Consider the following 24,365-nt stretch of genomic DNA (forward strand, 5'->3'; position numbering starts at 1 on the left):
ACACAGCCACACAGGAAACATTTGAAGAATTCACTTTTTTGTTATTGCTATAAATGCGATTTTATTATTTTAACCTAATACTTAATGGACATTACCTATTTAATCGACATTTAAATAATAAAAATAATAATTCAACAATATTTATCCCTACACTGCATACAAGGGCATATATGCATTATAACATTAGATGGTTATGCACCTAATGTATGTTCAATTAAAGCCACGGACATAGATAAGTATAATATAATAGATAGGCAACTCCTATGTTATAAAAACGAACCGTATTCGAGCGCTCCCGGTGGTTGTACGACACTACTAAGACGGCGTTACTATCGATAGTTACTGTCGTATCGATATCGATTTTTTTAACTATCGATAGTTTTTTTTTGTTATTATTTATTAATTTATAATTTATAATTCTACTATAAAAAATATAATATTACAATAGTAATAAATAAATAAAATTCATTTACTAATAAGAGATTATTTTATTTAAGTTATATCACATTATTATTATCAATATACATAACTTAGTTAAAAATGTATAATATAAATAATACTTTAAATAACAATTAATAATAATATCATTGATTATACATAATAATATAATAATCAATGGTTAAGTTGGTAAAAAATAAATGTACAATGCATATTATTCAGTAATACAACATTATGTAATTATAATCATAAATATTAAACATTAAGTAGTATCAACTGCACACTTACTAATTGATTTGAATAATTAAAAAAAAAAACAAATACAAATTTTATTAAATAATAATAATAAAAAAAAAATAGATTATACTTGGTTATACTTGCCATGAATAATTTTCTTTTTGGAGTGTTTAGTATACCATTCATGCGCAAGTTTCTTGATAAAATCACTTTCTTCTTTATTAATTGAACGTTTGCCATGCAACACACGGTTCACATTAGTACACCAGAGGTTGATTAACAGCTTAATAATGGATTTGGCAATTTTTATTGTAAACAATTCATCGTGGTTTGAGCAATGTAACATTGTTAAATCATAATTGGCCATGATTTCTTTGAGCAATATCTTTCCTATTTCAGGAGAGTGACATTTAGATGGTAAAACGCCACTTATATACACCATTATATTATGAATGAGTACACGAAACTCGGTCGCAGGGTACTTCAAAGACATAATTTTATTGGCTTTATATTCTCTGGCAGTTATCAATTCATGTTCTCGAGTCACCTGGTTAGAACAAATTTTTTTTAAACATTGATCGCAGTTTTTGAACATTTCTCGGTTTAACTTTTTGGCAATAAAACCAGCAATATATGTGTGGGTTAAATCGGTTAAGTGATTAGTTTGGCCATCTAGATTCCTTTGAAGTTTAACAGGTAAATCAACAGCTAGGTTCACTAGTGTAGGTGGTTTTTGGTTGCTCAAAAAAAAATTCTGGTAAGAGACCAATGTATTTTCAGTGAAATCTTCGCAGTTGGCGCCTGGTGATTGAGACGAGATAAGATTATTTAGTAATAGAGTTTTGTATGCTGATATAAATGAGCTGGAAGAAGGATTTTCACAGCCAAGACTCCGTACAGCACCAAACAAATTTTCAATTGGGTCTTGGTTCAAATGTCTAGGAAGTATTGATTTAATACCCTTTTCTGAAAATAGTTTTGACAATGTTTGAAACCCTGTGAACAAAACAAGTGCAAATGTATTAATATTAGATAATAGATTGTGAGTTGCATTGTATTATAATAAACATACCTTTTATTGTTGTTATCCAATTTCTAACTGTGGGAACATTTACACGTTTGCCATTTGGTGTATAAAAGCACATTGAACTCAAAACTTTCAAGCTATCTGACCATAATTGATGATGTACAGAATTTTTTGTCACAGCAGTGCGATAAATTTTTCCTTCAATAACTTTACTGAAGCAACCATTCATTGAATCAAACAATTTATCAAAGAATAAAAATATTTCTGCTGTATCTACAGCACTGGGTTCAATTATCCTTTTTGCTAAAGTCAAAGAAAAAAATATTCAAAATTATTTAAAATTTTAATATTATAGGTACTAAAAATTAAAACTTACAAGCAAGGAAATTCATAATAGCTGATACTCTTTGACTAAAGACCTGAGTTGCGTAGCGTACTTTCATTTTGTATATTTTTTCAGGAACTACATGATTGTCAGTCAACCTGGGCAACATTTTGGCATCTGGTATAGAACTATCAACACTATATAGTTGTTGTAGATGTTCCCACTTGGCTACTCGTTTAGTACCGTTCATTTCAAAATGTAGATTTTTGTTCAATAAATTGTTTCGAGTACATTTTAGGAGATGAGGAACATCAAATATGTGAATAATTTTTATTCTTTCATCATTTTTCAATGGCACCTCATAAAACTCTTGTCTATGGTCTTGGTCAGCATGGTTTTGAAGATAGTATTTTCTGGTTTCATTATTCAACAATCTTATTGCGCCTTCGTTGCTTTTCCCTTGGTCACATATTGTTGCTACTACCCTAAGACCTGTTTCGTGTACTTTCTGTATAACCTTTAATAACAAATGTACAACATATTAAATACATCAAATTTGTATTACTTAATATTTAACTAACTTCTTTAAGCAGCCTCACTAATTTGTGCTGTTGAGTAGCACCCTGGCAAAATGAAAAAGCCACTGGCTGTTTAAATTTCTTTTTAATTCCTCTAATCATAAAAACTATAGCATGGTCTGCTAGTTCTTGGCTTTTATAATTACCAGAGTTAACAAAACCATCTATTTCATCAGTCGATGCATTGTAATGAAGCCCGCTACTCAATGAGATTTCATCAAAAATTAGAGAACAATACCTAAAAAAAAAAAATGTATTAGTATATTATATTTATACATTACATTGTCTTTGAATACTTGCAACATACCGCTCCGTGGGTTTCAGTTTTTGAACATTCTCTTTTAGAACATGCATCACTAAAGAGGAAACTCCCGGGCCAATATGTAAACTACTAAGAATATTATTTAATGTTCGTTTGCTAGGTAATGTAAATATGATAGAAAGCAATCTATAACATTTTGGACTCTTTTTATAGATTGAAAGACTTAACAACTTCTCTTCTAATGTAAATCTATGGCCCTTTTTCTTCTTTTGAGTTTCTCGAAGTTGCAGACGAGTAAACAGCGAGGCAGAAGGGGTAACTTTATCAGCCAGTTTTCTTTTTAAGTAAGTTTCGCTAAATTGTTCAGCTGCGCGTAACCGACTCTTAAATAGTTGTTTCACACCATTAAAGCGACGTTGCTTTTTTAACAACTTATTTGTTACAGAATATAACATCTTACATTTGGGAGTAAGCTGTTTGCAATTTTTAAGACCAATGCTTGCTAATAATCCTATAAGTATAAGATGGTATTAGTCAATACAAAGTGGCTAATATCTCAATAAGTGTTTGGTTATCTAATTGTTTAAATTTCTATTTATGCATGCAATATACAAGTTATATATTTTTATCAAAGCTGGGTATTAACTAGTTAGAAAGTTAAAGTTAAAAAGATACTTTCAAAAAGTATCTTTGAGTTCTATCTAATACCTTAATTTTTATATTATTATTTAATGATTTTTAATTAATTTCTTATAAATTGGTAACCATAAAAATAAATTACAAGGATAGGTAAGTAATGCATTATATAGAAACCTAAAAAAAACACAACATACATGATCATCAAAATAAAAATATTATTAACCTGGATTCTTCTTCACAACTGTATATTTTGGAGAATAGCAAGGTCGAGCAGTTTTAGTGACAGTTCTGGCATTAGCATCAGCATTAGCATAAGGGAAATTGCTACAACTAACTAAAGCATCGCTATCATCTATATAAAGCATTGTTAATACGGCAGTGCACTTAATATTAATAAATATTTTTAACTATATATAAAAAAAAATCAATTATAAAATATAGGAATCATACCTATTAAATCATTGTTGATGAATGAAGTGTCTAATAGATGTATTCCAGATACACAGGAATCATCAAGTTGAGATTGGACAGATCGTTCACAAGAATCTCCTACAATTTCAGAGCCAGAAGACACATTTAACGTTGATGGTGGAGTGTAAATTGGCAGTTCAACATTTAAATCTTAAACAAATTTAATTTAGTTAATTTATTACTTACTACACACTATAAGTTAATAATTATAACGTTAATCGGTAAAAAAAGGCCAAAGAATAAAATAAGAAAAAAAAAGAAAATTTAAAAATACATATATCAATGTTGACAACAATTTATAATTGTATATCAACCACTCATTTATACCCTTTAGTACTATTATCCAGGATTCAGCAATAACATCAAAAACATTAGATATTAGTACATACTTGTCAAATTGATTGAAGGGTAGGCATTAGCATTAAGCCTTTTTGTGCCAGGACTTGAGCAATCACTCGTAAAATGTTTCTCACAAATAAATTTTTTGTTATAGACCGATTCTGGATCCAAGTTCTTCAAGCCTATTATATTCATCCACTGTACCAATCTTTGCATGTCCGTTTTTGGATTCGGAAATCGGTGACAAATAACATCTAATACATAAACCAAATTACTAATTAATAGTAGGTACTAGATACTAGAATAGAAGTACTATATTATCGTTACATACCTTTTGACTTACAATCATTCACAACACATTTCGATGAATTTTTGGGTGGCATAATTGAAAATAATAATAATATTATGTTAATATAAAAATAGTATACGTTAAAAAACGTTAGGTAGTATTCACAATGCTGAGAGTCAAATACTCAAATGCGGAATTGCGGAATGACAGGAAGGAGCCGAGAAAGTCAGTTATAACTTATAACTTTAAACTTATCTCTTAATCTCTTATGGAATATATGGACTAAACGCTGATTGGCCCACGACCATCAGCGCTAACGGTGGTTGTACGATAGAACTATACACGGTACAAAACGCTCCTATAAAGTTGCACCACCCTGGACATACGAATGTCGAATTCGTGCGATTTGGTGTAGACGTTGTCCAGCATAGCTATATAGCTATTACATTCTTAAAACAAACTCAATACAATTTTAAAATTAACTATTTCAACATTTTTTAAATGAGACCTATTAATTTTAATCGAAGCATAAATAAATTACAACACGACAACGAAGTATTTTAATTTTCTATTTACAGTTTGTTGCTTTAGAATGTTTAATGCTCAACACTTGACAGTTATATCAACGTTCCATTAAGATTTCATTTAACAACAAACCCGATTAAACCGAGTTTCTAGTATGTGACATCAGAGTTAGGAGTTAATTTAACTATCCCATTTCTATGTGCACTGAACATAAAATACCTGTAATTTCAATGATAATATAGGTTGATGCAATAAAATCTTTGTTAATATACGTTCCATAAAACAATTATTGATATGAGGATGTGAATTTTATTAAATGCACACTTTGATAAGTAACATTGTAGATTTAACAAAATGTTTTATCAACATATTGTATAAAAACATAAACCGATTAAAATGGAACTTTGTTAGTTTAACTAAGATCTTTATTAATTCTAATATAAATTTGATATATTTTATATACTTTGATTATTGAATTAACAAAGTACTATTTATTTTAACAAACCCAAGTTATTGGACCAAAACTTTTACTAATAAATTTAACAAAAATATATTTATTTCAGTAAAACCAAATTGTTGAATTAATTAAATATTTATGGTTTTGAAAATATTATTTGTTTAATTTAAATATTATATTATAATGAATATTGCATTGAATAGAATACCTAATACAAATTATAATATATATGATTTGCATAATTTAATTACAGTTCAAATATATATTATAATCTATTTATAATGTATATAATATATTATTACATTTAACAAATATGAACGATATACTTACCAACTATTTCACTTTGAGTTAAATAATAAATTAAACAAACAGTAATGAACAATATTATTACAAACTTTTTATTTAAAAACATTGCATACATTATAATATAGTATACAGATAACAAGTTATATTTATAAATTATTACTAAATAATATGTTAACAAGTAAAATAGATTTAAACTTTAAAAAAATGTTATGTATCATATCTTATTACACATATTTAAAATAAAAAAAACAATATAAATTGCTTAAAAATAGGTTTAAACTTTTAAAAAATGTTATGTATCATATCTTATAAGACATATTTTAAATAAAAAAAACAATATAAATTGCTTCAAAATAGATTTAAACTTTTAAAAAATGTTATGTATTAAAACTTATAATACTTATTTAAAATAAAAAAATAATATAAATATAAGAACAGTTTAGGTACAATATAAGACCTACATAAGTATATAAATATTAATAAAAAAAATTGATGAGTAGGAAATTAAAAAAATAATACAAAAAACATAGGTATTGCTTATAAAATACTAATGTTTTAATTCTGCAGTTACTTGTTTCAATAAACTAGAAGTCTTATCATATTTAGTATGTAAATTATAAAAGAATGTTTGGATGAATAGCCATACATCAATTGATTCCATGGGATATTCAATATTAAACACGTGGTATATTTTAAAGCAGATATCAAACGCTTTTGATGAAGAAAATACAACATATTTAATACTATCAAAATAAACCAATATTTGTTTGGGGTCATTTAGCGAGCCAATTACCAAGATGCAAGGTGGAATAGCCCCCTTTTGCCCCAATTTTACAATTACCGCTTCCATTTCTGCTGATGTATCGCATATTTTAATAAATGTGTTCTGTGAATCTTTAATGCTGTATTTGGTGATTGATTTTTTGCCATTATCATCTATAGTGACTTTTCTCGATGTTGGAATAAAAATACTATGTAGTAAGTACATTATTATTAGGGTTTTTGAATCTGAAAATTAAATTACAAAATATATAATATGTTATAAATTATAATATAATATATAGAACAGGGGTGGCCAAACTTTTTTTGATTAAGATCTACTGAGGGTATATTTTTTTCTTTTAGGATCAACTAATGTAAAAAATTATTTAATATTAATTATAAACATACATATATAAATAATAAAATTAAAGTGTTAGGTTATCTAAAATGAGTGTTTCACATTAAATTTCTAAATAATTTTAAAATTTATTAAAATTTTACTATTGATGTAGAAGTGTGTCGTTGCATATCATGGCAAGCGAAGACGCTGTGCTAAAGTCTAAACCTAACCTACTCAGCTTTTATAACTTTCATGTGAGAAAATGCCATTTCACACTAACAGGTTAATTCGAAATATATCTATTTAATAATTGAATCTACTAAATGACAAATGTATAAGAATAATTAATAAATTCTAACAAGAGGGATCGACTTGGAAATCGTCCAAGATCGACCAGTCAATCGCGATCGACCATTTGGCCACCCCTGACATAGAAGGTCAACAATGTGAAAAGTAAAGGATAATACAATAATATCAAATGTACTATTTAATCAAATACAACTATTACAACTGATAAAGTATAAACAATTGTTATAATACTATAAGAAAAACTTACTATCTGATATATTTGTAGTATTTTTTAAGGTCTCCAATAATTTTTTGCTTCCACCATCTTTCACTTTAAGATTTAAAATCGAAATCAATTTGGATGATGAGTTTTCAAATGTCATTCCAAAATTGCTACAATTAGTTTGAATATGATGGAAATCAATATCTATCTATAATGTGTACAAATAATAATTCATTATTATAAATAAAATTACATTTTTTTTTTCATAATAGCTTTTATTTAATAAAAATTATTGTAACGGATATTTGCTAGTATTTTATAAGTTTGTATTTAAAAACTTACTAGTTTATAGCCCATTGGTTTAGTGTAATGCTGACATTTATTGAATATTTCTGTTGGATTATTATTTTTAAGGAAATGAAGTCTAAAATTTATAGTTTTTTTCCAAATGTCTTCGATTTCTGGCCAAGTCATATCTTTATCTGATAAATAAGAACTATACTGTTCTGAGTCAGGTTCAATTTCTAAATGAATAAAACAAATGTTGTGCATTATTAATATAGATATTAAACCAAAATTATGGTAGCATTTTTAATTGATTTTTAAGCCTCTTATTAAATAAATAATTATCCTTGAGCCATTTATATTGTATATAGATATGGAATAATACATATAATAATAGTATAAACGCATACAGGTAATTATAATAGTATAATATATATATATATATATACATATATGTGTGTGTTTGTGTTTTACTATTTATAATATTGTATTTTATTAACAAAGTACACTGAATATTTAAATAAAAATTAATTATGTGTTTGATTAAAATAGGTATTAAAAATTACCAAAAGAGCTGTTCAGGACATCCATGGTACGGGATACATTTGTTTTTAATTGACTTGGCTCTTTATGAATAACTGGTATTAATCCATTTTGTTTCATAGTACGTACTGTGTTGAAATATTTACTGTACAATTTACCTTTGGGACTTTTGTTTATTGAGTCCTTCATAAAATAAACATCCTATATGAATCAAATAAGAATTAATATAACAAATTTTTTTTTTTTTTTGTTTTTTTATTGTATATATACAATCTGTAAATTAGTTTTACAATAAGAATATGAGCTAAAATAAGTAAGAAGACATGATTTGCTTGATAAAAGAAGTAACCCAGCGGCTACACTTTTCATTGATTTATTTATGTTAGATATATATGTATATTATATATATAGTAAAATGGGGTGACTCCGGACAGATTTGAACCTTTTTTCAAAAATTAACCTCAATATATTGTTTCTAAAATTATGAAAAAAATATGCAATATTCTTTAGGTATGTTGAAATCATATAGCAGAAGAATAATCATAAAAGTCTTTAAAGTTCACACTTTTTTTAAAAGTTGAACACTGTCCGGAGTCACCCGCAAAATGGGGTGACTTCGGACACGTATTAAATTTCATTAAAAACCGATGTAAGAATTACAATGGTTGACTTCGGACAGTATAGATATTTTTAAAAAAAACGTAACGAATTAAACAAAAAAAAAAACATAACTTTATCATAAATACTACGTATTTTATTCAATATTTTGAAAAACTTCACAAAAAAAAATTTTTTACTTTTATAAAAATATCAACAAATGTTATATTAGGTAGGTATGTAAATTATAAATTTATTTTATTTTTTTAATGAAAATTAGTTGTATCAATATTGTCAAAAATAAAACGTCCTCGTTTCATTATTTTAGTGGGCACTAATTTTCGTACTACTTGCAGTTTTGTGATATTACTCTTATCTTTGACTTGTGGAAAAACGAAATATGACCCTTCTAGTGCACTTGTTTTTTGTCTCAAAAAATTCACGTATATCAATGGAGATTTTTCCATTTCCACTTGTCCAATATACATAATATTTCGTTTATTTGTTTCATATTTAACAATAATAAAATCACCCTTTTTTAGCACAATATTTGGATCAATGCAATCTTCTTCGTTAATTATTTTTGAGAAATCGTTGCCTTGTGTCCCACTGGTAGAAGGTGCATAAATATCAATTGAATTTTCTTCCCGAACGCTGTCGGGGTCATCTAGGTCATCAATATCATGTAGTTCGTCTTTTTTTTTAATATCATCTATTCTTACACTTTTTCCTGCAGATACATTGATTTTTTTTCCTCTACATTTTTTTACTGTACCTTTTTTATTTCTTACATCGGACAAAATATCAACAAATTTATCAGTCCATGACCTTGACGATAAATCATCATCGTTATTTTCAGATCGACTCGGAACTTTATTTAAAACTTTTTGCTTATTGAACGGGTAGATACCTGTTGCACTAAATCCTGACTTAATATTGTTTTGCATAGTTTCACTTAATGATTCTAAAGTATTTCGAAGTAGTTTGGGAAATTCGGATTTAGGTATTGTTCCTGAGTTTTTGACTTTCCAAGTATCTAAAGTATTTCGCCAACATCTTTTAATCGGTCTAAAAACAGCGACGTCGAGTGGTTGACACAAGTGTGTTGCATTTGGGGGAAGTAATACAAAATGAATGTTATTTTTTTCACAAAGTTGAATTACTTCTAATGATAAATGACTCGCTAAATTATCACCAATTATAACCTTAGGTCCGTCCAAATTACGACAAGCCGGTAAAAAACATGTTACAAACCAATCCTCAAATATGGGCATATCAAACCACCCACTATCGTTCCGATTATAGCCTGCTCCTTCTACACCACCTTCAATCCACGTTGGATAAATATGTTTAGCCTTATAAACTGTGTAGGGTGGTAGCATTTTTCCGTCAGCCGACACACAAAACATAACTGATACACTTGTTTTGGAGGTATCTTTTATAACTTCTGGGTGCTTGGTACCTCGTCTTACCACAACAAGTTTTTTACCTGGGTCATCGACAAAATTTGTCTCGTCATAATTGAAAATATTATCTGGAGGGACATATTTTAAAACTTCATTCAGGTTATCAAAATATTCATTTAAAACAGATGTCGATACAGCTGCTCTCACACGCTTAATATTTTCACCAAATCGTAGTGTGAGAGTATTATTTCTTTTCAAAAATAATTCAACCCAATCTTTTCCAGGCAAATTATTATTGAATTTATTACAATTATTTGAACTTTTACCCAATCTGTCTAAATACGATTTAACAACTAACTGAATGTCACGGCACTTCATGGGGAAGCCCCACTCAGAACATTTCAGTAACCCTTCTACAAGTCGACTTTCCTCGTCGGTGCTTAAAATGGTTTGTCCACCAGGCTTTCTTATAATTGTTTTTGTATTTAAATGGTCACATAATGTACTTTTTGGTATTCCGAACGCTTCAGAAGCACGTCGAATTGACATTTTTTTGTAACGAACGGCATTAACTGCATTTTTAAGTATATTATGATCGTAATTCTGATAAGAACGGCCACCTACCGTTTTTTTGTATGATCTGGGCATCGTAATTTTCCTGTCCGGAGTCACCCCGCGTTTTGAAAAAATTTAAAGAATGTAGCACTACAGTGTATGAATAAATAAATAAACTATTTTAACACACGTAAATTATAGCTGATAAATTTGCGAGCCGATTGCCGAAAACCGCAATCAAATATGTTTATTTGTTGTTGTTCTACAGATGTTATCAGTTCGATAATTTTTAAATCTAAAAATAGATCATCTTGTATTTACCTCTATAACATAAGGTATGATAATATTATGTTATCAATAAATATTATTTTCTATGGAGGTAATAGTGGCGATTACGTCGGGGCGCGCAGTGTTACGACCCGGTAATCAACCAACAATCTGTTCGTGCGTAGGAAACAGAGGAGAGTAATTAATAACGCAGTAAAATTCAGCGTAAAGCGAATACGTGGTCCGTATCGAGTTTATTTTATTATTTTACGAAACAAAAAAAAACGTTAGAAAAAAAAGAAACAATTCAAAAGAGGTTCGAGCACGTTCGTGGTGCTGAACATGGGTATATTCGTAGACGTGCAGATTAAAACAACAAACGAGACAAAAAAAGGGTTTTGACGAGTCGGGCGTCGAAAAACAGAGTGGCGGACAAAATCGCGGGACTAAAGCTCGAGGGTAGCTTGACCGTCGAACAAGTCGGTGGGGAAAATAATTCGCGAAGTTTACAATAAATCACGGAACATATATACAAAACAATACAAAGAGAATATAAAAACAACTACGACCGCCGGGCCGGGCTGACTCGTGATAACGAGTGGTGATACCGGTCGTGTCACCACATTACTCCCCCCCCGGAAAAGAAAGGCGGGCGACGTCGTTGATTGGAATGGCGTATGAATGGTCGGCGACTGGATCCTCGCGTGCGATGAAAGCCGGCTTGAGTCGGTCGATTGAAATCCAAACCTCGGAATGGTCGCGCTGCACCTTGAACGTCTTTTCTCGGCGCTCGAGAACAGCGAGCGGGCCCTCGTAACGCGGTTGAAGTGGCGGCTTGACGGCGTCGATTCGTACAAAAACATGACTGACCTGACTTAGGTCGGCTGGTACGAACGTAGTGCGTCGGGTGGCGTGGTTCGCACCCGGCGTATATCGGAGTTGTCCCATTGCCTCGCGTAGTGCGACGACCAGCTCCAGTGGTCTCGGCTCGGGAGGTGCTGCGTGAAAATACTCGCCTGGGAGTCGCAAGGTTGTGCCGTAGAACAATTCGGCTGGTGAATGTCCGATGTCTTCCTTCACTGTGTTACGCAGCGCGAGAAGCACGATCGGTAATTTGGTGCTCCAGTGAGGCGACTCGTGGGCGGTTAACGCGGCCTTAATCGTTCGATGGAGGCGTTCTACCAACCCATTGGCAATCGGGTGGTAAGGCGAAGTTCTCACGTGCTGAATGCCGAATGTCGCCATGAGATTTTGAAAAAGTTCGGACTCGAACTGTCGACCCTGATCAGTGGTGATGATGTCGGGCACGCCAAAACGTGCGATCCACTGAGTCGTGAGCAACTGCGCGACGGCGTAAGCTGACATATTTTCGATTGGCCAAGCTTCGGGCCAGCGCGTATATCGGTCGACGACGGTGAGCAGGTACTTGAAATTGTTCGACTGCGGAAGTGGTCCGACGATATCAACGTGAATATGTCCAAAACGGCGCTCAGGTGGAGCGAAAGGCGTGATCGGAGACGACGTGTGTTTATTTACCTTCGCGCGCTGGCACTGTTCGCAACAACGTGTCCACCTGTTAATCTCGCGATTCATATCTGGCCAGCAGTATCTTGACTTGATAAGACGTAGAGTGGCGCGTTGTCCGCCGTGCGCTTGCCCATGCAACGCGGTGAAAACACGGCGACGATGAATAAACGGCACGAACATACGCGCGCTGCCTGTTGAGTAATCCGCGTATATTACCCCATCGACAGATTCGCGCGGTTGAATACGTAACGAACTCGTCGTGTTGTCGGCGATGATCTGCTGAAGCTGCGGGTCGGCGGCCTGGTCGAGGGCCCATTGTCGTAGAGTCGGCAACTCGGTACTTTCGGCGATTTCGATTCTTGATAGCGCGTCGGGGACTGTGTTGTCCTTGCCCTGGACGTATTCGACGTCGTGAAAAAATTGCGACATAAACGAAATCTGTCGAACCTGTCGATCGACGATTTTCTCGGTCTTGAGCGTAAACATATACGTGAGAGGTTTATGGTCCGTGCGTAACGTTGTGTGTCGTCCTTCGATGAGGTGCACGAAATGTCGCGTGCCCAGATACGCGGCGAGGAGTTCTCTGTCGTACGTGCTGTATTTTTGCTCGGCGGGTGATAGCTTTTTAGAGAAAAAACCAAGCGGTTGCCACAGGTCGTTGACCTTTTGTTCGAGCACGGCGCCCACGGCGATGTTCGATGCGTCCGTGCTGAGGCGCAACACCGCGTCCGACCGTAAATGCGCAAGACGTGCGGTGTCTGCGAGTGCTTGTCGGCAAACGTCGAAACAGCTGCGCGATTCGGCTGACCATTAGAGGCGACCGTCTTGTTTTTTGATAGCGCTCGTCATATCGTATAGCGGGGATTGCATTGAGGCGGCGTTCGGAATAAAGCGATGATAAAAGTTGACTGACCCGAGAAAACGTTGTAACTGCTTCTTGGTCTCCGGGAGTGCCCACTCGCGTATAGCTGCGACGCGTTCTGCATTGGGCCGGCAAGCATTCTTGTCGACGACGTGACCAAGAAAAGGCATCTCGTTCGTTGCGAAAACACACTTGACCGGGTTGATCGCGATGCCGTATTTTTGGAAACGGTCGAAAACTGCGCGAACGTGATTCTCGTGCTCGACCTCGTCGCGTGAGGCGATGAGTACGTCGTCGATATAGGCAAACGCGAAATCCAGACCGCGTAAAACTTCGTTGATGAGTCGTTGGAAAGTCTGCGCGGCGTTGCGTAACCCGAAACACATCACGGGGAAGTCGAATAGACCGAAAGGCGTCGTGACGGCGGTCTTGGGAACGTCTTTTGGGGCGATAGGCACTTGATGATACGCTCGTACGAGATCGAGTTTGGTGAACACTGCTTTCCCGGCGAGATTCGACGTAAAATCGTGTAAATGTGGTAACGGGTATCAGTCGGCGATGGTGACCGCGTTCAGTCGTCGATAGTCACCGCAAGGGCGGAACGTTCCGTCTTTTTTGGCCACCAGCAATAGCGGGCTGGCCCACGGGCTTGAGGAAGGTCGACAAATACCTTTCTGCCGCATAAATTCGAACTCGCGGCGAGCTATCGTTAGCCGGTCGGGCGGTAGTCGACGGGGACGCGCGAAAAGCGGCGGGCCGTTAGTAAGTATTTCGTGCACTGTACCGTGTAAAAATTTTGCCGGCACGGGCGATTCGCGTGTCACCTCTGGGAAATCCAAAAGCAGCGACGTCCACTTCGTCGGTCGTGTGATGGCGCAAATAACGGCCGGTGCTGTGTCTGGAGCGAGCGCGGCTTTGACGGAAAATCTGTGTGAGGTGTCGACGAGACGGCTGCGTCGGATATCCAAAAGTAATCCATAGTAGTGCAGGAAATCGGCTCCGAGGATAGGTCGTCCCACGTCGGCCAGTTCGAAAGTCCATGTGAAAACGCGGTTTAGACCAAGATCGAGCTGTAGTTGTTTTGGCCCGTAGGTTTTGATTTGTGAGCCGTTTGCGGCGATTAAATTTAGCGTCGAAAGTGATGAATTATTTAGGTTTCTAAATTTTGAAGAGGAACCGGGAAGGAGAGAGATTTCGGCACCGGAGTCGACTAGAAATCGGCGTCCGGTGTGTTGGTCGGCGACGAAAAGTCGTCGTGAATGAGGTGCGGCGAGGTGTTCAGATAACACCGCCGCTCCCTCAATTTTTAATCGTAGGGGCGTAGGTGCACGGAGCGCGGCACTTTCGCGCGTCGGAGCCGTAGCGCGAATGGTAGTAGCACCAACCGGTTGCGGCGGACGTTGCTGGTGCGGGCGTTAAAAACTGCACTGCGCGCGCGGAAGGAGCGCGGTTCGATGACGTTGGCTGTGAAGCCTGAGCTGACGCCATTTGAGAAAGCTGCGCGGTCAAGTTCGCGATCGTGGCTTCGAGCGATAGGACGCGCGTCTCGAGAGTTGACTGTATGCGTGAGGGTGCCGAGGTATTTGGCGCTGGTCCCATGTCGTGTTGCGGCGGGAAAACGGCGGCGCAACGTGCACGTGGTGCGGTCTGGGCTTCCGCGACCTCTCGGGCATCGCACGCTTCGAATATTCGGTCCGCTCGTTCTGCCAAAGTGTCGAGTGGCCCGGAAAAACCCGCGATAACGGTGCGTACAGCCGTTGGTAGTTTGGCCAACCAAAACTGCTGCAGTGTCGCGTCCGACATGCCTTCGGGGTAAACGTCCCGCATGTCTCGGAGGAGTCGGGATGGTGTGCGATCTCCCATGCCTCCGGGTTGGACGAGAGACTGGAAGCGAGCGGCCTGTGGCGCTAGATATGTATTGACGAGTCGTTCTCGAACCAGACTGTATGAAACGTCGATGCCGAGCAAGTCGGAGACCGCGCGGATGCCTTCGTCGTCCAGCGATGCCAGCACGTGGTTGACGCGCGACATATCGGACTTCACGCGGCTGGTGTGAAATACTGCGTCCGCGTGCGTGAACCACTGCCTGGGCGCGTGACGCCAAAAACCCGGGAGACGAACGCTTGCGACTGAAGTAACTTCAGCGCTTGTCACCATCGGCGCTTGACCCGAGGAGGTTGTTGCCATCATCATCGGGCTGGTAGTGACCGTTACCACCGGAACGTTCACTGGCGTGGCCGAATCACTCGTGAAAACCATACTGCGTCTTGACCACGTGGGGATAACGGATTGAAGTGGATGAATACTACGACGGAAACTTCGTGCGAAGAGGGTCGGCGTGAGAAACGACTACCAGAGACTTGAGGTCACCAATGTGGCGATTACGTCGGGGCGCGCAGTGTTACGACCCGGTAATCAACCAACAATCTGTTCGTGCGTAGGAAACAGAGGAGAGTAATTAATAACGCAGTAAAATTCAGCGTAAAGCGAATACGTGGTCCGTATCGAGTTTATTTTATTATTTTACGAAACAAAAAAAAACGTTAGAAAAAAAAGAAACAATTCAAAAGAGGTTCGAGCACGTTCGTGGTGCTGAACATGGGTATATTCGTAGACGTGCAGATTAAAACAACAAACGAGACAAAAAAAGGGTTTTGACGAGTCGGGCGTCGAAAAACAGAGTGGCGGACAAAATCGCGGGACTAAAGCTCGAGGGTAGCTTGACCGTCGAACAAGTCGGTGGGGAAAATAATTCGCGAAGTTTACAATAAATCAAGGAACATATATACAAAACAATACAAAGAGAATATAAAAACAACTACGACCGCCGGGCCGGGCTGACTCGTGATAACGAGTGGTGATACCGGTCGTGTCACCACATAATAATAGATATGAACGTGGAGTATCAGTTTTCAACTTTTATCAAACTTGTAATCCAAAATGATAAGAAAACTACAAAAATATGGTTTTGTCCGGAGTCACCCCGCATGTCCGAAGTCACCCCATTTTACGGTATATATATGTATGTATTTTTTTTTTTTTTTAAGTTTTGAGATTAAAAGTTTAGGTCACGGCACCATCTTCTCAATATAACAAATTACCCATATAATTGTATAGGTCTAAAGTTCACAGAATGCATTTAAAAAAAGTTGTGTCACAAACCTAGTGAATGTAGTAATAATAGGTAATTTATGAGTTTTATTAAAGGAAAATATTTAATTTTATTTCAGATGGAAAAACAGTAACAATAGCATCGGCAATATAATTTGCTAATTTTATTGTCATAGTCAAGTCCTTCTTTATCAAATCACTTATGATAATCTCAATCAGTAAATTTCGGCAACTGTCATTTAACATGTTATGGTTTTTAAAATAGTCAAATATTAAAGAACCTTGAATATTATTTGATAACATTTGTACTAGTTCAATAGTTTCCTTTTTTTTTTTTCAGAAGCCTTAGGTTGAACTGAAGTACAAGGCAAATCATTTGTTGTAGTAATTTTTGAATTTATTTCTGGTATTTGATTATTTGAAAGGTTTTGATATTTCTTCACATGATGCTCAAATCTTATCATGACACCAAGTGGAAAATCATTCAATAACATTGGTATATGATGATTTTGTATGTACTGTAATGTTTCAACATCAATTTGCTGATCTGAGAACAAAGTAATATTATCATTTTTTTTATCATTAAGTTATTCAGGATACCCAGTAGCACCTATAGTACTACCTAATTATAGTACCTAGTTAATTTATAATTATTCTCTTTAGGTGTTCTTACCTAAACATCTTTGATACACAATTTCAACTTTCCAGTCCGTGAGAATTTTTTTTAACATAAAATTGTCCTCGTAATTAGATGTATCAATTGAAGGCTCAGTGGTAATTTGCAATTGGTCAGTAAAATTATTATTTGTGTGTTGGGATGAGTGAATACTATCATTATAACTCATGTTTGTAAATACATTTATTATACTATCATCACTGTCCACATCAAATAACTTGTTATTTTGTAGTTCCATTTTAATAAAATTGTATGTAGGTAATACTAGGTATAAGTATTAAACTTAATTTAAAAAAAAAAAAAAAAAAATATTAAACAAATACAAAATGTGAATAATAATAATACAAAAGCATGTTATTAACAATGAAAAAAAAAAAAATGTGTAGGTACTAATAAAAAATAAATATACATTATAAGTTACATTATTAAAGTGATATTACTAATAATAATTAACAATTAATAATATTCTTTTAATCGAATCATCAAATCCCCTTTAAATGTCTTATTGGTATTAATTGGTGGTCCACTAAAGTTCTTGGGGCTCAAAATAAATTTAAAGTTATTAATATTATTAACCTGGTATGCTTTTAAATGAGAATTATAGTTTTCAATTTGGACTTGATTCACAATAAATTTAATATTACCATTTATTTTAACGAAAACAATTTCTAATATTTCATACAAACAAAGGTCATCAGTAAAATTGGACACTAAATAATCTACTTTATAAGTTGTACCTTTTAACTCAACTTGAGAGTAGCAATCAAATTCATCAATAGACAGACCTAAATTTCTTTGTATTAATATATTGTGATTAGTACAGATTTTATGTCTCATTTCTTTTACACATTCATAAGGATAATCATTTAATATATTATTTATAAATTTAAATTGAAATTTTTTTGCCAGTGTTAAAGAAATATTTTTTCTTGAAGTTATCACATGCGCATATATTTTCATTTCCTTATGTTTTGCCTCATACCTAAAACACCAAAAATGTTTGGGAGGTCCTGAATTTAGAATTATTGTTGGATAATGTGTTAATAAATGATGTTTTGGTTTTAAATTGTCTTGAAATAATAAAATATAATCAGAGTTGTGTTGTTTTATATTATTTTTTAAGAGAAGGATTGAATTTTGAGTAAATTGGTTTGAGAGTAGAGTATCAACTATTTCCAAAAAATTTAAGTAAAATAACCATACTGCATCATCTTCAGGAATTAAATCACCAACTATTAAAGAAAAATAATGTACAAATGTCATCATCTCACGAGCTGACATTTTTAAATGAAATTTTTTTAAGTGAATAGTTTTAATAGGAGGAGAAATATTGCCAATTTCAATGCATCCATAATTAAAATTTTGTTTCCTAAAATTTAACTCTTCTAAAGAAAATATTTTAACCAACTCTGTGTAATAATGTATTATGTGGCACATGTTGTAATGACAAATGCCTTCAAAAAGATCATGCATTATGTCTACGCTAAAGTTTTTCACAATGTGAAAGGAAGTTATATTATTTAAAATTGATTCACTATAAATACCAGTCTCTTTAAAATTATTTTTATTGACATCTTCAGAGTAGTTTACATTATTACGAAGTAATGAATCATTTTCCTCACATAATATATGAGTTAAGGATTTATGAGCTGTGCAAAATCTACAAAAGTAATTTGCTGAAAACGATTTACTAAACTCACTTATGCTATTTAATGCAAGATTGTCCCCAATAAAAAGCCCTAAAATGAAATGTACTTGTTTGTTACCTTCTGGTGTACATATACTAATACCATTAACTTCAATATCATTTAATTCATCTATCAATTTTTGAAGAGACAAATTATTACCAAACTCCTTCATATTGACTGTTTTTATTAATGCAGCTAAGTGGATGTTATTAAGTTTCGATTGATCTAATAATGGAAAACTATAGTATATTGCTGCAAGGGATTGAACAGAAGCATGTGAACCTAGCGGATTGTTTATCTCAAAATCGTCAATATACATGAAATATGGAATAACAATTTTATTATTAAACAGAGAAACTTTTTCCTTCCATTGTTTTCCATGTACATAATGTTTTATTGAATTATCACCTGAAGTATTCATTAAATATTCATAATGTTTTAAAGATGTATTTAAATTATTATTATTATTGAATTCAAAATATTTTTTTAATTGAAATTTGATTGGTAGCAAAACACCCTTTGCAATTTTATCACCATAAAATGTTTCTCCTGAGTTATATACTAAATTTGTTTCACTATTAATAGTAAATTGCCGAGTTTCTTCATACAAGTTGTTTTCAGACAACCAATTATTTAACTTATATTCAGAATTACACCATTCAAATGGATTTGATAATATTGATGTAATTTTATTAAATTGTGATAACGTTGCGGGCAATTTAATTGTATCTTTAAGAAATTCATTAAGTAAATTCACCAATGGTTTTATCAAGCTTTCTTCTATACCTCTTTGAATATCAAAAGCATTTTTTCTAGAAAAATTATTATTACTGATTAGTGATATTGTAAATTTAAGAGCAGAATCTTGGAATGAAGTAAGAGCTGTATCAAGAGGAATACAATTATTATAATGATTTACTTGAGGTATAGAATTATTATTTTGTATGGATTCATTTTCATAGGACATTCTATCAACTGTATTTAAATTTTGAGTTGTACTATTTTGAACTTCTAAAGAAGTATTAATATCATTGTTAATATTGCTTGTATTAGTTGTATTAGAATTGATGATAAGATGCTTTTTTATTGTATGTTTTTTGAAACTATTTAAGTTTTGAAATAATTGTGTACACTGGCTTTGTGTACATTCATATGTACTAGAAGATTTCAATAAATGAATTATTTTATAATGGACCAAAAGTGAGGAGAATTTTGAAATATGTTGTTTACAAATAAAACAATTCATTGTTAATTATTATTAGTTTTAACAAATTAGTAATTACTATTTATATATATATATATATATATATATTATATATGTGTGTGTATTTTAATTTAATATATAGATTCAAAAACTTGATTCACTATGAATTTATTTTTTACAAAATCAAATGTTTATAAAATATGTGTACCTATAGGCTATAAGTAATATTATACGTAGGTAAATTTAATAATTGTTTAACTAGTTACCTACCAACTTTTTCAAAATTTAAACTTAATCCAGTATAAAGCAGTATTGATAGCCTATTTAAATCAGAATAAAAATATTCAAAATTGTGATTATGTTAAAGTAAATGATGGTACTTACTTCTTACAAGTTGTCTGGTAATAATCCTGTTGACGTGAAAACATTTGCACTCGTAATTATGTATAATATAGCTATAACTGTAGACTATAGTAAGTATCAGAGCAAGGCAGAGCAATATCGACCGATCACAAATTATTATAATTATTAATTTTCGTTATTGTGAAAAAAGAGGTTAGGTATCATGTGCAATTTTGATCATACTTTAATCAAAACAACAATTTGTTCATTGATTTAATAAACATATTATAAAATTATGTTTATTAGTTATATTTATAATTGTATTATAACAATATAATATCTCCATATATGGAAAACGGGTGATAACGAGAAATCCAAAATTATTTTTAAATACGTATAAACCCACTATTAAAATAAAATAATATTATATAGTTGAATTAAACATACCATTCATGAAATTACATGTATGAATAGTTACTTCGTTAGATATAATTTTTACTATTTAAACATACTATTATCAAAACAATAATTTCTCTATTAATTTAATAAACTTACTCTGTTAATTCATAATATGATTATTTATTAAATTGAACGAATGAAGATCTTTATTTTAAATATATCGTTAACACATTCAATAATGCTTTTGTAAATATGATACAATTATTATTATTTTAACAAACGTATAGTTATTAAAAAACGATAAATGTATATTATTAATTTTACTAATGATTTTTGGTTGAGTGTGTGCATTAGCAGTGGCTACAACTGGCACGCGTGTTATTATGGTCGCCTATGTACACTGTACAGTGTATATAGACGAAGAAAATAATGCCCATATACAACAAACATACTAACATGGTTGATATAACTTTCAGAAATATTTAGTGCACATATTTATTTGGAAAATTTAACTATAAGTTAATAAACTAAAACTACATTGTATTTTTCACCAAACAGGCATATATATTATGGTAATATCAACTATCATATTTTTAACCTTTTACCATACCAAAATTATTTTTTTCCGTGTGTAATATTACAAATAACAATTGCGTAGAACTCTAATTTGTGACGTCACTATACGTTTGAACTAAATAACTTATATTTTGATGTACCTAGTCTCTTAAACATAATATCGTAGAAGTATAATTGTGATTTATGATATCGCACTTGGGATTATTAAAATACTATCGCATAAAAGTCAAAATCACTTAATTACACACAGGGATGCATGTGAAATGCAAATAAAGGCCGGGTACTAAATTTTTTTTAAATTGTAAAATTTATGTGGAATTATAGTTGATTGTGTTTTATTAAAATACGCGTATTTAAGGTGCGGTCAGAAACCAGGAATTTTGCACTCGCTCGCAGGTGAGCTTTATTCTAGTGGTGTCACTAATATCCGGATTCCAATACTATTCGGATAATCCGGATATTCAAATCCAAATAATAAACGGATAAAATCCGAATTATCCGAATAATCCGGATATTTTAAACTTGTTGATTAATTATTTGTTATTTAATTTATAAGTATTAGACTGTTTCATTTAAGACGGTAAAAATTAAAATTAAAAAATAATAGTTTGACTCATTGACTCAAAAATGTTAGTAAAGTTATATCATTTTATCATAATATGTTATGGAATTATTTATCGTTGAGAGTATTAAATTATCTCAAACATATTAGGCTTTAATACGTTTTTGCAATGTAAGTTTTATCTTATTGTGGATATTAGTGCTAGATTATATTTTGATTAGATAAAATTATTTCAACTGTCGATTTTATGATCGATTTAGTCGTAATGGCATTTAATGTTAATTTTCGTTCTGTCTGTATTTTATTCGTCAACTATCAACATCATAAGACAATATTAATATAAATATTTGCTTAATTATTTTATTTTATATTAATATCGTTTGAACAATAACTATGAATCGTAGTAACGTTTGGAAATATTTTAATCACGGTGAAACAAATGAAACAGCGACGTGTAAAATATGTAGTCAAATTTTGAAAAATATGGGGTCTACTTCTTCTTTGTGGTATCACTACAAATCGTGGCATAATACTAATAATGGAATCGATGCAGTACAATTAACTGAGGAGAGGTAAGCCATCATTAATTATTTTATGTTAAAAATAGGTAATACAACGATTATATAATATTCTTTTTAAAATTTCTAAATTTTAAACTTAAGTAGCGAAACAGAACAGATATCGACATCTTCAGATATGTCATCTTCGACATCAATACCAATTACCAACAGTAGTATCACAACCACCCCAAAAACGTTTAAAGAGATCTCATGTTTCAACTGCAATTAAATTTAGACCTGTAGATAAAAGTCGTGCCGAACTGATTACTCAGAGTATTTGTCAAATGATTACAATGGATATGCTACCATTTAGTACGGTAGAAAAACAAAGGATTTCGAAAATTGATGTCAGTTATTGAACCAGACTATAAAGTACCATGTAGAAATACAATCATCGTTCGTATTGAAAAAATGTATGATGATAAAATGATGGAACTAAAGCGTAATCTAGAAAATATAAAAGGTGTAGCATTAACTACGGATGGCTGGACGTCTTTGGCTGTAGATTCTTATATAACAATCACATGTCACTACTTTAATGAAAATTGGGAACTATGTACTCAAGTATTAGGGTTTGAAGAAATGCGAGAAAACCATACGGCAGATAATATACAAGACAGTTTAATTAATATGATTGAAACATGGAATTTAACCGGTAAAGTCATAGGGATAAGTCACGATAATGCTGCAAATGTAACTAATGCTGTACGAAAATTACAAGAACGTGATATTTATTCAAGTCCGTGTGCCGCCCATACATTGCAATTATCTATTAATAAAGGTCTTGAGAATAGAATGTGTAGCCATTTATTAAAATTAGCCTCAGACATAGTTGCTGCTTTTAGGCACTCTCCAAAACGAACAAATGCTTTAGAAAACAAAATCAGTACACTACATAATCAAAATTATTGTTATTATTTAAATATTTAATATTTGCTAAGACATGATCTATATTCTATAATATGAAATAAAACATTATTATAACTACTACCAACTGCATCAACCGTCAACATATTTTTGAAACCTTCCTTTATAATAATTAGATTAGATATTTACCTATATAAACATTTAAATTATTCGAATTATTCGGATTATTCGGATTATTCGGTTATTAAATTTTGGATTCGGATATCCGGATAATCCGGATATCCAAAAATCCGGATTTTTGACATCACTACTTTATTCCCATCACTTGTTCTAAATGCAACTTGTTTTCTAACATTGCAAATTATAACTAACATGTAAATCGTACACGATACTACAGCGTTAAAGTCTCTGAAATCTATTATATTTCGATGCAAAAAAATAATGATATAGGTAGTAGGTACTTACATGTGCAACGTTCTATTGTAATAATTAATAGTAGGTATTACTATAGCAGCGAGTTCTCATAAATTTTTATACCCAGGTCTGTTTTACGCAATATCACATTTTTTCTCCTTTTACGTTCTTTTGGAATATGTATACAAATTGGTACGTTTAAAACAAAGTTTAAACCAGCTGGTCGACCCACTCGACCCAGTAACATGGGCTGAATGCGCCTTTGGGTGTGCCACTAATCAGTAATAAACATATATAGGTACTAAATTTGTGGGTTGTTATGAACTAATAACGTTATAGGTTTTGCGTTTTTGTTATGCAATCCAAGGTGAACACGAAGACGATTTTTTAATACAGAATGGTTATCAATTTATGCGTA

The 24,365-nt window shown here is 32.7% G+C and overlaps 2 protein-coding genes and 1 pseudogene across 2 annotated transcripts; 1 reads left to right on the forward strand and 2 right to left on the reverse strand.

The window, feature by feature from the left end:
- Positions 1-2,875: 2,875 nt before the first annotated feature.
- LOC111037879 lies at positions 2,876-5,294 on the reverse strand. Its single transcript, XM_022320724.1, has 4 exons — positions 4,648-5,294; positions 4,367-4,570; positions 3,957-4,127; positions 2,876-3,378 (listed from the first exon to the last, which is right to left on the reverse strand). The coding sequence occupies exons 1-4, from the start codon at positions 4,697-4,699 to the stop codon at positions 2,876-2,878; spliced, it is 930 nt and encodes a 309-aa protein (XP_022176416.1). The 5' UTR covers positions 4,700-5,294.
- Positions 5,295-6,440: 1,146 nt separating this feature from the next.
- Positions 6,441-17,573, reverse strand: LOC111037905 (annotated as a pseudogene).
- A 5,438-nt stretch (positions 17,574-23,011) lies between these two features.
- On the forward strand, positions 23,012-23,596 carry LOC111037886. Its single transcript, XM_022320733.1, has one exon. It carries the CDS (start codon positions 23,012-23,014, stop codon positions 23,594-23,596), a length of 585 nt encoding a protein of 194 aa, XP_022176425.1.
- Positions 23,597-24,365: the final 769 nt, after the last annotated feature.

Source organism: Myzus persicae, unplaced genomic scaffold, assembly GCF_001856785.1.
Source record: "Myzus persicae strain clone G006 unplaced genomic scaffold, MPER_G0061.0, whole genome shotgun sequence".
Classification (NCBI taxonomy): domain Eukaryota; kingdom Metazoa; phylum Arthropoda; class Insecta; order Hemiptera; family Aphididae; genus Myzus; species Myzus persicae.

What these genes read in the sequence shown, in the direction of transcription:
- LOC111037879 (XM_022320724.1), bottom strand. Translation starts at nt 4,699, where the DNA reads ATGCCACCCAAAAATTCATCGAAATGTGTTGTGAATGATTGTAAGTCA. An exon ending in GAATGATTGTAAGTCAAAAG is followed by an intron (nt 4,571 to 4,647) that starts GTATGTAACGAT and finishes TTTATGTATTAG; the next exon opens with ATGTTATTTGTCACCGATTT. An exon ending in CCCTTCAATCAATTTGACAA is followed by an intron (nt 4,128 to 4,366) that starts GTATGTACTAAT and finishes AATTTGTTTAAG; the next exon opens with ATTTAAATGTTGAACTGCCA.
- LOC111037886 (XM_022320733.1), top strand. Translation starts at nt 23,012, where the DNA reads ATGTCAGTTATTGAACCAGACTATAAAGTACCATGTAGAAATACAATC.